Source organism: Chiroxiphia lanceolata, chromosome 9 (assembly GCF_009829145.1).
Source record: "Chiroxiphia lanceolata isolate bChiLan1 chromosome 9, bChiLan1.pri, whole genome shotgun sequence".
In the NCBI taxonomy this organism is placed as follows: domain Eukaryota; kingdom Metazoa; phylum Chordata; class Aves; order Passeriformes; family Pipridae; genus Chiroxiphia; species Chiroxiphia lanceolata.
This window is the reverse complement of record NC_045645.1, coordinates 16,728,734-16,743,497: the sequence shown is the minus strand read 5'-3', so window position 1 is coordinate 16,743,497 and position 14,764 is coordinate 16,728,734. Positions and strand designations below refer to the sequence as shown.

The 14,764-nt window shown below is 40.2% G+C and overlaps 1 protein-coding gene across 5 annotated transcripts in view; it reads left to right on the top strand.

Annotated features, from left to right (window-relative positions):
- The window catches only part of TGFBR3 (transforming growth factor beta receptor 3), a 137,839-nt gene that overhangs the window by 80,113 nt on the left and 42,962 nt on the right, over positions 1-14,764 (top strand). For all 5 annotated transcript variants that reach the window (XM_032696109.1, XM_032696108.1, XM_032696105.1 and 2 more), the window contains one exon: positions 11,145-11,282. In XM_032696109.1, the coding sequence (XP_032552000.1) occupies positions 11,145-11,282 (138 nt within the window). The remainder of the gene's footprint in view (positions 1-11,144; positions 11,283-14,764) is intronic.

Genomic DNA, 14,764 nt, shown 5'->3' with positions numbered 1-14,764 from the left:
TTGCTTGTCTTTTAAAAGCCTTCACAACACACTTCCCCCTCTTCTCTTTGTTAGCACTTAGAGGCATCTGTGCTTTCATAAAATCCCATTTTTTTTAATGTGGCTTTTTCATTTTGTTTGTCTGGACTGCAGTTTTGTGGGTTGTTTTTAGCTAGCTCAGGATTTGTTGGTCATTGGATTTGGCAATCATTTCAAGTTCTGCCCACCAGAACTGCCAGAGGAAGTGCTGTGTTGGCCAGAGGAGCCTGTTTGTACAGAGCCGGGTGTCCTGCAGGAGCATGGCTTGATCCATGTCTGCCCTTAAAGAGGCAACAGTGACATCTCATGACTTGGAAAGTGCTGTGCAAACCCTTGGTATTTTTTGTTTTTAAAAATGGGACTGTTTGCTGTGGGCAGAAAGTGAGCCCTGTTCTCAGTTCAGAGAGCTATGTGGAGCGGTGTCTGAAGCCATGCCAAGGCCTACCACAGAAGGCAAATGGGTTCAGAAGGAAAAATGTCAAAAGGAGTTTTCTGATTGCTGACGGTTTTTGGTTTTGCTGACTGCTGTTCAAAATGTCCTGTTGGAAGCTGAAAATTGGACTCTTGTTTTCCTCTGCTGCAAGTGTCCACAGGTACTGATGTGCTGTTGCAGGACTACAGAGAGCAAATGGGCTGCTGCTGCTGTTCTTCTTCCTCTCTCTCTCTCTCTCTGGCTTGTGTGTGTAAGCACACTGCACATGGGCTCTCACGTTCTTTCAGGAAGATGGAAGCATGTTGCTTTTTGATCATAAACTGTGATTCACATTTGTGGTCTCCAGTTTCTTCAAAGCTTCTATCTGACATGCATTAAAGTATTTATAAATTACTGCTTTGTCTGTAGTTACTTTCCCCAAGAAAAGATAATTAAGGAAGTGATGACATTTCCAGGAGTCTGTTTATATCACAAACCCCATGGTCAGGTTCCAGTCTAGCTTGGGCTTGTGTGTGTGTGTGTGTGTGTGTGTGTGTGTGTGTGTGTGTGTGAGATGTTGGAGCAACGCTTGTCATGAGTGGTCATGTTTATGTTGTTCTCCAGAGCATCTGTTTGAACTAAAAACTGGACTTAATGAAGTCCTTCTCCTTCAGCCTCCCAGCATAGGGGAAAATTTCCAGCGTAAGTTGTGTGGAGGTTGCTGTGCCTGACAACCATGCTCCTGTATCAGCTGAAACAGTCAAACCATGCAGTGGCAAGATACAAGAACAACGAATGTTTTAATTGGTTAGGTGTTTTTATGTAGGTCTTGCTTTTGATAACACTTAAGTTTGTGTTTCTCTACAAGAGTCTCTTCTTTTCCCTGTGAAAAACAGAGTACTTCTGCAGTAGGATAACTTTTTATTTAAAGGAGAAGGTGCGAAAATAGCACCACCGTGAGGTACAAGCATCTGAAAATTAAATTGCTTGAAAAAGTTTGAAGGAATCACTGGTAGTTCATAGCTGATACCATCTCATTAAAAATTGCTGTGGAAATTTAAAATAAATATTTTTATTATGAGTGTAGCTCACTGTATGTAATAGACATAATGGTGGCAGTAGTGTTTCTAGATGAGAGGTAATATTTGGTAGTGACTCAAATGTCATCAGTGAGGGAAAAGTATTAAAAGTTGTCACCTTTCTGGAGATAAGCAACATTCTCTTAACACTGGAGACTGTTTGAAGTTCTGGCTCACTCTTCCATCATCTCTCAAGGAAGCACAGTGTTCGTTTCTTCTGCATGGGCATGATGTGCTAGTGTGTGTGAATATGTAAGTGGGGTTTTGAGGCTTCTTGGGAAAGGTGACTCTGTATGACATTGGTTTTGCAGAGAACTCTGCACAGTGGCACTTGCTTTGTAAGTGTCTCTTCAGAATAGAGCATTGGAACGTGCATTCTTTCGTCCACTAGTTGGGTTTCGAGCGATACTTGCAATGAAGCAAACTGGACACTGAAAATGCACCTGAATCTACATGGAAAAGTACTGCATGCAAGGAGCAGCAGTGGGTTCTTTCTCACTTAGTTGGAAAGCAAGCCAGTATTTTCTTCAGTAAATCTGCTTTCAAGCAAGAATCAGCAAGACAGTGCAGATATGAAGCGCACCGAATGGTGTCATTGTGCAAGAAAATACTGGGTAGCATCACGAGTGTCTTCTGGAATATTTTGTCACATTTCGTGGTATGGGCTCTGCAATTATATAGAGGTATAAGTAGTCTTACTTATATGGCTAGGCCTGATTAAATAGAAGATTTAGTTCCTTAAGGTTTTTGTTGGTTTGGGTAATTTTTTTCTGTGAAGTCAGTATCAAAAATTTATTATTTGAAATATTTCCCCAATACTGTTTTGTTTTGTACCGAGACTAAAAGTTCTGATTACTTTTTGAAGTTTGAAAATAAGAAAAAATTTGGGAAGACAGAAGACATACCCCAGGGGAGTAGAGAGACAACATTGGTTACAGTTACTTTTAATCTTCTGAAACCAATTTCCTTTGTATTTAATTTCTAATACTGTTTGTGAGCACGTGTTACAGACGTGCATTTGCACCGACTCTTGCTTGGGCTGGTGGATTCCTGACAATAAAGTAAACAAAACTGTTTCCTAAATCTGGTGCTGTTGCTGGGTTGTCTGTTTTTTATGACTCATGCACACATGCTGTTCTTTGAAAAACAAGAATTTAGTTTTGCATGTCCAATAAAGATGTGAACTTTGCATTTTGCGCTTGCCTATGTGACAGTGCTTCTTTAAAAACACCCTAGAATGATTTTTCCCAGTCATCTGGCTCTGGGTGTTGTCGAGCTGCAAAACCTGAGAGGACCAAATTGTTTTGTATGTGGGGGCTTTCAAATGTCCTTTGTTCTGCAGTCTGTCATCTTCTTGTTTGTTTGTAATATTTTCTTGTTTGTAATATTTTCTTGCTTTCTGAAGCCGTGTTATCTCAGCCTCCTTCCCTTCCTCACCTGCAGCTTGTGAAACAGTGGAAAGTATGGTGTTAAGCTATGTAGGATTTACCCTGAGATTTGGAAATTCTGTATTCAGATTCCAGTTGTGCCATGATGTTCTTAGGACACTGTCATGACTAGCAAGACCTGTTGAGAGGCAAGATGTATCTACTGTAGTGATACACTAGTACAGCTATATAATTTCTGGCTGGGTGGCTAGCACCTATCTAACTTGCTGAAAATACAGGCAGTGGAAACTTGTGCTTTCCTGGAAAAGTATGTGTAGATTTGCTCAGAATGCCCCCAATGCATTTAAAGAAAATGGTTCTGGCAGAAATTTGTCATGTGTCTTTTTTCTGTCAGTTTAAGAAGCATTTCCTTTGGGACAGGAGCTGCTTTTTAGTATGTACTTGTATATCCTCCAGCACAGTAGTTAACCCCCTCCCCATCTGCCTTGTCTGTTCAGGGCGTTGGGCACTCTGTTACACAGCTATCTGGTAGTAGTCTAGGGATGGGAGAAGGGAAGAAGAGTATAAAATTAAACTTTGCAGCCCAGGCAATGAACCAAAGAAAAGCTTAGATATGCAATACATGTACACCTGAGTGCAGAACAGAATATTATCAGGGAAGTTGTTTCATTTTTACATGAGTCTTTTACCTTAATTGTTAAAGTAGAACTTAGTCTGATGTGATACCATTTTTTGAGTAGGCCACTAACAACAGTAAGGGAGATGCTGTACTTATGGCTCACAGGAATGGATTGTGTGCCCTTAAACAGATCTAAAGCCAAAAATAAATTTTCCCACAAACTGTATAAAAGGAGGACTGTCCCCTCAGGATTTATTATATGCCATGTGAATGGTATTGACATCTACTGATTTATGCAAAGCTGAGAGAAACATTGTGTTTTTAGGGTTGAAGTGCTGGGAAGCTTAGCTGCTTTGTAGAAGGGCAGATGGCACAAATGATTTCACTTAATGTTTGGGAGCCTGAGCATTTGGTTCAGGTCACAAGCAGAATGGGCCAAGTGGTCCCAGTGTTGCACTGATAGGCATGGGCTTTCCACTGACTGAACCATGGCGCTACAGATACTTTTCCCATATGGTGCAAACTCTTAGGCTTTTATTCTAATAATGGACTCTTTCTCATCTGGCTGTTGTCAACTACTGTGTCAGTGGATGGGCAGGTCAGTTTTCGAGCTGGTTCTGATGGTAAACTTCAGATCTTAATTAAAAATGGCTCTGAGTACAACAGGTACCAAATTCAGTAGTGATGCTTCATCCTCACTGAAGGTGAAGGGAGCTTTGCTTAGTTCTGCCTTTGAATGCACGCTTTGGGGCTACCATTTCTCCTCTGAATCATTAATAATGTGTCTTCATTTTAAAGAGGCCTCTGGGAACATCATGCATTATTCAGAATAGTTTGTTAATAGCATGTGCACATGCTGCAGGACTTGATTTTTAAGCTCTTTATGTGTGGCACAGCACATTGTGACCTTTAGCCCCTGTTGCAGGACAAATAGGGAGAAAAAAAAAAGAAATATCAAACATTTTTCAGTCAAAGGTTTTTGACAGTACTTCTTAATGAAAAGAGTGCAATGGGCCATAGATCGCAGTTGGGTAGTCCTTATCAACCTTTCTGTTCTCTTGTCTTCTTTTTGATGGAGCCATCCCACCACTTTTTGACTGGAGGTTTCCTGTCTGGGTGGTAGATCATAACAGTCAACAGATTGTGCAATACTATTCTTTTTTTTTAATGAAGTAATGTATGGGACCACATCAGTCTCTGGTTTAATGCCAGTAGCTTCAGTGGAATTATGCCAGGGGTGAATCTTTCCCATGATTTTGACAACGGAGCTATAACTGCTGTTTAGTCAATCTGATTCTCTCAGTATTGTGTGGGTGAGAAGGTCCAGGCAATGCCAATCCATTTGCAATCATATATTTAGGATAAAATAAACAAAGGGTTGATTTTAGAATTACAGTGTTACTTGAGCCTTGGAAATAAACTTCAGTCCCCCATGTACCTGGTGAATGCTACCAGGGACTCAGACCCATTCCCTGGGGACTGAGTCATGCCTCATCCTGGCAGTAGTGCAAAAAGAAAAGGTCTTTTCTTCCCTCATGCCCTATGCACTGCAGCCCTGCTGCTCTCTCCCAAAGGGGCAGGTCCATTAGTGTTTGCCTGGCAGAGAGAAGAAAGCATGGCTTGTCTGTGGCAAGGGCTGTGAAGGGGGCACAGTGTTGAGTTCTGTGGGAGAAAAAGTAACTGTCTGTGGGTATGAGGGCTTGTTTTTAATGGCATTGCAGTTTTCCTGGAGTTAGTTGTTTCTCTGATACTGTTTTGAAGATCTTCCTTCTCGTTGCTGGGATGAGTTTTCAGAAAAATAGGTGCTTGCCTTCTATGAATAAAGAGTCTGCATTGGAGAATCTTCCCAGAAGGGAAGCAGTGAGGTCTCCTGTGCTTATAGGAAAGTGCTTATACCCTCATTTGATTTAAGAGTTCAAATATGTAACCCTTTGATCAAAACTACCTTCAAGCAGTAACACCACTTGAACATATTTTATGTTTCTTGGAAAAATCAGCGAACTCTCTCTTGGAAACTGTTGGCTCCTGAAAGCTGGGCAGTGTAATCTACTATAGCTGGCTTGCTATCACATCTGTAACACAATATTCAGTGAGCATAGCAAAAATATGAGGGTGAGGAAGAAACAGTGTTCCATTTTGAATTCACAGTCTCTGTCTAAAGAAAACATTTTTTCTTTACTTTTATCTTAAAAATAAAAGAAATTGGCCAGAGGATTCTTCCCAGAGTAATTGATAAACTTCTGAAAAGTGGTGCAGTACTAGATCCCACCACTTGAGATGGATTCATGGATTAATCCTCAACTGAATTCTGTTATGGCCAATGTATCAACATTATATTTTTTCAAGTGAATTTCAGGGGAAATTTGAAACCTCCTATATTGATTATTAGACATGAGTGAACTGTGAAGCTATGTTTCTTCATATTAATTTCTTTGACTGTTGCAATACCAGAATAAATTATGTCTTATAAATATTGTATTAACAAAAAGAGTGAGAACACTTAGAGCAAGAATAGGTATAAATTTTCAAATTTCTCCTTTAAATTTTGCCTGCTTTGAATGAGTTAATTTAGTCTTTGCAGCAGAGTAATGAGTTAAGGTGTCATAAATCTATCTTTAGTGCATCACTTGTAATTCAGAAAATGTGCTTATGTGATCTGAGAGTTAAAATTCTTTTCTTTTTCTTCTTTTTTAGAGAACAGCTGTCCAAGCCTAGGCAGTGTAATTCAATACAACACAGCATATTTTGTCCTGGCTTATTAGCACAAATTTGTAATGGCTGTTTTGGAAAATGTGCTATGAATTTATCTGAAGGTCTTCATGATGGAATAGTTAATTCAACCTTACAAATCCTTGGCACTTAACTTTCATCTTTTTAGAACAAAACACAAAGCCTGTGATTTGATGCCTTGAAGTCAGCAAAACAAAATGGTACTTTAACAGCAGCATTTACTTTGATCAGTTTTCAGCATTTGTGTCCTTGCCTTTCACGTAGTACAAATTGCTTTACCAGAGTAACGGGGCAGGAGCCCGTAGACTGTTTTTGTAGTTGGTTTCTGCGGTGATACTCAGCCCTCCATGAAACCGTGATCTCTGGAGACAGAAACCTCTGCAGCCTCCTTAACCTTGCAGCTGCTGGAGACCTTAAAGGAACTCTGTGCAACCAGAAGTGACCAGCATGAGTATGTACAGATACAGCTGGCTGAGTAATGCCAGCACAGATTTGATAGACAGGGCACCTCTGCATGTGGTAACTTAAAGACTTTTTTTTTTTCCAATTTTTTTATGTATGTGGAAAAATGCATTCTAGCAAAAATGGCATAACTTCTTCATGTCCCAGTCACACTTATATGCTTTTTAAAAATGAATTAGTAGGTTTTGGTTTAAGATTTTCAGAATAATTTTAATCTATATATTTCACCTGTGTCTAAATTGTTGTATTCCTCACAAGTTGGTCATGTATTATTTGGAGGCGTGTGTGCCAAAGGGGGACACAAAGGGCAGACGTGAGTCTGGAAGAGGAGCTTCCTCTGACAAACAGCTGCTGAAGTTGAACCTTGCTGAGAGTATCATTGCTGACACACATGTCCAGAAGGTCTGGCCTAGCTATTGATTACATAATGAAAATGTTGGCAGTGCAACAACTCTGTGATCAAATGAGCCCTTCATTGGGAGTGAGGGATGTGTTGGACCGCATTGACTTATTTTCCTGTATTGTTGTTTTGCTGCTGTCTGCTTGGTTCATGTGCTGTTTCTTAATATGTTTTTAAAATAACATGGGCAGAGCAACAGCAACTGCTTTTTAAATAGACTAGGTGACCCAAAAGTGTCCATTCAATGATTCTCATTTAATTTTCTTTTGGTATTGTTTGACCAAACTGGTCACAGAACTCCTTGAGGTGTAGAAGACTTTGACTGAGGTAGTACGTTATTAAGAAGTACAAAATGTTTGTATTTTATAAGCTCTTCTTGGATATCTGATTTTTAAAAAAAAAGCTTTTATTGGAGTTTCTTTAAAAAATTGAGAATTTTACCACAGAGTTCAGTGTGTTCAGAGTTTCACTCCATGTCTTCAAAACCTTTTGCACAGCACTGAACACATGTAGGACTGGTTTCTGATGGAGTTTCTGGGCAAGGCATCACATAAATATTTAGTAATACGGATTTTGCCAGTGAAAATACAAAAAGAAAGGGAAAAAGAAAAAGAGTTATCTCTTCCGCTATTAATTAGAAACATCTTTCTTGGTGGTTTGAAGTGATCCAGTACCTTTCTATTGATTCGTGGCATGTTAAGAAGGTGCAATGAACTGTCTAGACATTTGAGAACACATGCACCTTGAAGAGCTCACAGGCTAAGGTGAGATAGAAGGGTGTCCAGGGCAAGGGGATCACTTAGGATTCAGCCTATATATAGTGTAACTATAGCCACAGTGGGGGCACTGTAGCAGAAATGGCAGAGTACGGATGAGGATCTTCCACTGCAGTGCTGTGGATGGAGGCAACCATGGCAGGAGTGAAGATGATGGGAGCATGGATGTGACAGCAGAAAGCTCAACAAGGCAGAGATAAAAAGAGGGGTGGTGGCATGCTGGAAGTGTTGAACTTGTGCTTGTGTCAATGTCATAAGCTCGTAACACCTTAGAGTCCTGCTAAGCCTTTCAATCTCTGAAGCAGGAGTGGAGAGAGGCATTTGGGTGCCTCTGGTGCATAGTAGAAGTCTGAGCTTTTACTTGGACTCCACAGTTCAAACCACTTTTCCTCACATAAACACCTCTCACCTCTCTGGTGAGCTGTTTTGATCATGCCTACCTTGCTTGGGCTGAGATTTCCGTGATACCCCACTGACTGCTGTTATGGAAGGTAAAACCCTTATGCTTGGCAACTAGATTGTTGGCAAAAAGACCTTGAATGCTGGTAACTGCCCAACAGTTTGCTAGAAAAACTTTGCAAGGACTAGGAAAAAGTCTCCCATAATAGATACCACTGTTGTGTATCATCAAGCACTGACAGTGATGTTGGGGCAGTCACAAATATAAGGGGGGAATAGTTTTGCTGTGAGGAGTCTGTTAATTTAGTACAACTTCTCAGTAGGAACAGTCACATTCAGATTAGGCTACCCAGCTGTTCCTCAGCAGTGCTAGTTCTGAGGCAGAAGTGAATTATGAAAAATATGATGACCAAGAAGGGCCTAAGCAGTTTTTGAGGAGCTCTGTGGGGTTTTTTTCAGTCTGGAAGCCCAAGTTAGTGCTGAGGACCCTGTTATGCAAACAAGTATATTGTATATACTTGTATATATGCTAAGGAAATAAAATTTGCACTCTTATTAGCAAGATAAGGATTGCAAAAGATATAACTGGGCTACTTTGGTAAACTGAGATTACAGTATTTTTTTTACTTTGTAAGAAAACATAACCCCAGAACAAGATAAGCTGTTTAAACTATTAAATATAATTATTAGTAATTAGCAGTGATTACAGCTGAAAACCCACAAGAATTAACAAAAGCTTTTTAATAGTCGTGAATTAATAGTGGTTCTAAACACCTTTTCCTTTCTACTTTCACCTTGCCATTTCTAGACAGAATAACAAAGCAGGAGCCTTATAAAACAAATAATTTCACCTTCTCTCTTATTTTCAGCTAACAGAATTACTTTGGCTCTATAGCTGATACTGTAAAACAGTTTCTGTAGCTAAAAACATGCCTGTTTGGTATTTCAAGTCTCTGTCCTCCCACTAGAATTGAGAGGACTAACACCCTCCAGTTTCCAAAAATGAGATATTGTATTCTTTAGAGGCAGAAAATGGAGAGAAATGTGGTTTGTGGTAATCTGTGGTACGTAGTGTTTTCTTTTGGAAATGCATAAATACCACTGGGTCTTCTGCTGGAGAGGCCAAGTGGTGACAAAAATGGCAGTGGTGGGCAGAAGATGGCAGTGCCTGGCCTTCCTGCAGGCAGCACTGTCACTGCCCAGCTGCTGATGGGGAGAGATGCTCGTTCTTTAAAGCAGCTTGGGTTTAGTACAAATACGGATTTATTCAGTTTTCCAACAAGTTTTAATCCGCTTAACAAAGAGGAGGAGGACAGAGATGCCCTTGGTGTCCCCAGAGGTGTGCCTGTGGGATTTGGTATCTGTACCACTGTGGGAATGAGCAACACAGTCAATCATTCTGCATATCTAAGCAACTGCTTTCTCATTGGCATGGGAGCACAGCCAGCTGTTTGCCAGCTTTTTTGCAAGTTCTTGAGTAGTGGACACCTCCAGATGTCTGTCAAACCTGAGACCAGGTCTTGGCGTTCGCTTTACAGTGATGGTGAACTTTTCAAGGGGAAATGAAGAAAATTAAAAAATAAAAAAAAATCCTAACTTGTTCTTTTGGAAATATTTTCAACAGTAATGGGTGCCTAATTTTCAATTTAGTGTCTAACTTTCATGAAGTTAGTTTGCCAGAAGAATCTACGTTTAATAGTAAACTGATGTCTGCTTGCCATTATAGAAGAATCATGCAATGGACTATACATGGTCTCAGATCTCCTTTCAAATTCTTTAGCAGGATACAGAATTAATTCTGAATTACCTGTATGCTCACTTCTATTTGCCACCACTCAGATTGGTGGTTGTGTTCGTGTTTGCTCCCTCTATACCTTTTTGGGAAAGAGCTGTGGTTGTCTATCAGGGAATCTGCCTATCACCCATTATTGTGGGACATCAGCTTCTCTGCTCAGTCTGTGGTAGATCATCTCTCCATTGCACACTAAATTACTTCCTATAATGTGGGATGAACTATCAAGCTAAATAATCACTGCTTAAACAGCTTTTTAGATGCTGTAAAAACACTGTGATATCAGTTGCAAGTTGTTGTATGCTAAAAACTGACAGGCTGTCATGCATTTGGTGAGGGTTTTGTCCAACATGGGACCCTTTCTAGAGGGGCAGCACCAGGATACAAGGAGCTGAGCAGGAGGGGCTTCCAGAAACCACAGACTGGTAGCTTCAAAGCCATCTGTAACGGGTTGCCTCACTTTTGTGATGTCCACTTTCTTGAGATCATTTACCCTATATATCCTTCTAGTCCCTGAAGACAGGCATTTTCTTTCCCTAGTGTATGTTAAAATTTCTTTTGGAATTTCTTCCATGAACTAGTGTAGTGCTTCCTTGTGTTTCTGGATTTTTTTTCCTCCTGGTTTTTGTTTGTTTAGTTTTATTTGTTTTGCAGGCTAGATTTATGCCCCTAATAGAATCAGCAGATAAGATTGTGTACTCTAAGCCAGCTTTGTAGGCTACCATCTAGAAACCAGAAATCGGAGTTTGCTTTGCAATTCTTTTTATCTCCTTGTTCTCCAACTCTCAGCTTAGTGGTTTGACCTTTTGCATAAGCTATTTTTCATCAACATTTGCCAAGGTTTTCTTAAACACTTTAGCAGTGCTTTGCAAGCATAGAGCACAAATATTAACTATTTCATCTTTTATATTCTCTCTGCTGTGTTGACTGATTTTTGTGGAAGTAGATTAGTCTGTAGTCTTGAGTCAAGAGGTCTGAATGCTAAAAGTCATAATATATATAAAAATTACCTTTGATTCACTGTTTCAAATTCCAGGAAGTATTCACATATTTCTGTGTTTCTCTGTAGGTCACATTACATTTGAATCCAATTTCATCAGTGCATATTCATCAGAAGCCTTTGGTGTTTCTTCTCAACTCTCCTTTGCCTTTGGTCTGGAAGCTAAAAACAGAAAGACTGGCACCTGGAATCCGAAGAGTTTTCTTCGTAAGTATACACAGTCCTCTGGCCTGCTCTCTACCATAACTACTTGTCACACAGGACATGGAGTTAATTGGCATTCATTTGGAAGTTTTTCAAGCTTACATTAAAAAAAAACAAGTTAACAGTAGATCAAGTTTCATTGTAGGGCTCTGGGGAACAGTTAGGTGGTAGGGCAAAGCAGTTTGGAAAAAGTAGCTAATTACTTGTTATGTGAATTCAAGGAAAAGAAAGCAAAACTGCTTTTTCAGAATCTGCACATTGTGTGGTTAATACTAACAGCCATTTTAGTTCAAAAGCTGTGAGGTTACAAGATTGCCAGTCCTGATTGGAAGTCTAATAGTACCGTAATGCAAAAAACCTCAAAGCAACGAGAAATGTTAAGGGTGGACACTTGTTGTGTGGTCTGTGACCAAAACAAAACTTTGTATATATTGAGCTCAATATGTACAGTTACAGCTTATGTCTCTGGTGAAGCTTGGTCTATTGAAATGACCAAGCTAAGCCCAGAATGAAATCATTTTTATTTCTCAGAAAGACTGGAGCAATGCTCGTAATGTAAGATCCAAATATTACCTAGTATTTGTAAATCATGTCCTTACAGTTTGCCAGGACATTCGAGTTTGCTGTTTGTAGTGAAACAGACAAGTTGTTTGGATTAAATTTTTAATGTGTGACATCATGTCTAATCATGAGTCATCTTTATGAAAGTTGCAGCTTTTACTTTATTCAACTCTAATTGCAGAACTAAACTTGATTATATTTAGCTGTATCCTTATAGGGCTTAATTTTTCTCCTCCAGCACAGCTGACAGTGGTAGACAAGACTGTTTCTGCAGTACCCAGTGGGAATGTAATGGTGTCACTGTGCATCAGTAGGACAGGAAGATGGGCAATGCTGCAGCACTGGGAAGGGGCACTGCTCTCAGTTGACCTAATGTGGTGGTGACGCTGTTGAGTGCACCAAGAGGTCTGTCACTTGGTGGATACCATAAGCTGTCTGGGATTGTTTTTCTTTTTCCTGTCATCAAGGTACAAGAGAAAGAGTACCCTTGGTATTTTGAACTTTGAAGGACTCTGTCCTGTTTCCAGTACAGTTTGTTACTGATTGGTGCAAAGAGCATGGGCTTGTTTGTACTCTAAAGTATTCACAATCTTAGGTTTTTCATTACTGTTTTGGAGACTCTTCACTGTTATCTTCTTGTTGACCATTCCTGTCATATGTCCTTAATGCAACAAGTACAGTTCAGGTCTACTCAGGAAACAGCTGAGGAACAACGTCCTGAACAACAGTGTGATAAGAGTCCTCATTCCTCTCTGGGCCGAAAGAACAGCATCTTTCATCAGTTAATAAAATCTTGGACCTACTTTCAGTTTAATTTTGATCTTCTCTTACAATTACTACATCATTGCTCCCATTTCATATCAGCTAGTTTGTGTTCTTCCTCCTCACCCAGGATTTTCCCTCTGCCCTTACCTTGCTCTGGGAGTGGAAAGGTGCTCCGCTGAGAGCCATCCATTTCTGCTCAGTGCACTGCGCAGGTGTTCAGACTGTGATCATGCTGAGCTTGCTTGGTTTGGCTCAGCAGGGCTTCAGCTGCCTGCATTAAGGCATAGGAACAATAGGAATGTGTCCCTAAGGCTTTGGCTGCCAAAACTGTACCCTTAGATAAGTGTTTGCTTCAGGAAACTGTTTCAGGCTCTTCTGGTTACAAAAACAGGCTTGAAAATGTGAGCAGCGACCCTCAGAATTCATGCCAAACAAGAAGTTGCCTGAACTCAAGAATTGCCACAGTAAACTTAGCCACTGATGGTGCAGGAAGGAGTGACTGTTTCTCAGGTGGGACAGGACCTGGTAAATGCCACAGGTTTGCTGCTGTGTTGGTGGAACTCAAATACCTCCTCTCAATACTCTATCTTAGTCTCTGCTGGTCATGGTAAGGGCTGAAAGTTGTGGTGCCTCATGACATCCTGCCAACATGCAGCAGTGGCACTGGGATAATGCTGCTGAGCAGATGTGGGAGCTCACCTATTTGTTGCAAGGAGTTAACCGGCTCTCAGTATTGACCCATCCCTAATCACATTTAAACATCTGAATAGCTCTCCATAACCATTTTGGATCTCCTTAAGTGCCATATGATTTATGTATTTTTCCTTCCACCATGTTAAGGTTTCTATTTTTCTTTTTTATAAAGAGGTCAAAGAATCAGATTGCAGAATGCCAGGGTACTGATCCACCATTACCTCTCCCAGTTTAGTCCCTGTGGTCCCTCTCCCTCCAAAACTACATTCTCTGTGTTTTCTCTCTAAGGCAATATTTTTGCTGCAAACAGAAGCTAACTTCAGTCTCTTATTAGGGACTCATAAGCCTTCCCACTTTTCATGACCCAATTTTTGAGTAGGTAGGGCAGCTTGGGATGGTAAACCATTAGGGTTACCGGGTGAACAACTTTGTGTGGTCATCTGTTGCTATTCCACAATTCCACTCTGCTCACAAGGACAAATGCATTGAATTCCCAAAAGCTTTCTGAAAAAAGAGCACAGAATCACACAGAAAATGTGGGAAATGCTGAGGAAGCCCTAGTTGCACCTGTAGACGAGTGCAGTATGCCAAGTAGAAATCAAGGGCTCCAGTTTTCCACAGAACTGTTTGCCTGTGTTGTGCCATGCCTGTTTCCAATCCCTGGAACTGCCTCTGTCCTAGAAGAGCTTTTCCCTTTGCTGATTCAAGGGTTCTTGTTTCACGTGAGTTGTGGGACAAAGGGACATTCTGCTTCTACTCTACTAGCAGAGAGGCTCCCTGCCTCTGTGCCAGAGCCTTCAGTAAGTTCCAAAGAATTGAGCCTGGAGGGTAAAGAGCAACTCCAAGGACTGCAGAGTGCAGATCACGCTTCCTTGGCCCTTGTTTAATACTGTTTGGCTCTGTCTTGTTCATTCTCCTTAAATATGTAGCCAAGCCAAAAAACGGGAGTATTGTGAATCATAGATTTCAAATTTGAAAAACCTTTTCTAATGCCCGTGAATTCTATGCTCAAACCAGAAATCTGTGGCACGCATACCATAGGAGTGTCATAACTATTGTGTCTGTCTCTATGGAAGCCTCAGGCAACATATTCTTTGACTTTCCAGCTTTTCCTTCAGACTTTCCAAACAATACATTCATTCACAATTTTATTAATGTACTGTATGTAAAATATGAATTAAATTTGTTTCATTGATTGAGCCCTAGTTAGAAAGGCAAGTATTGTTTTAGATGACAACTTCTGGGACTTGCTGCTGATAAAGACCATACTGCTAGAGCCAGGTCAAAGTTTGTAGTTAAAGGATTGTGTAACTATTAGTGAAGTAGTAGCTCTTTATTTCTTTTTAATACTAGCTATTTTTTCCTTGTAAAGCATCATAATAAAGTTCTTAAACTGTTCTAGGAAGATGTGTTTTGAATAAATAACTAAATAAATATTACAAGTTAATTGTACTAAAAATTCAAAG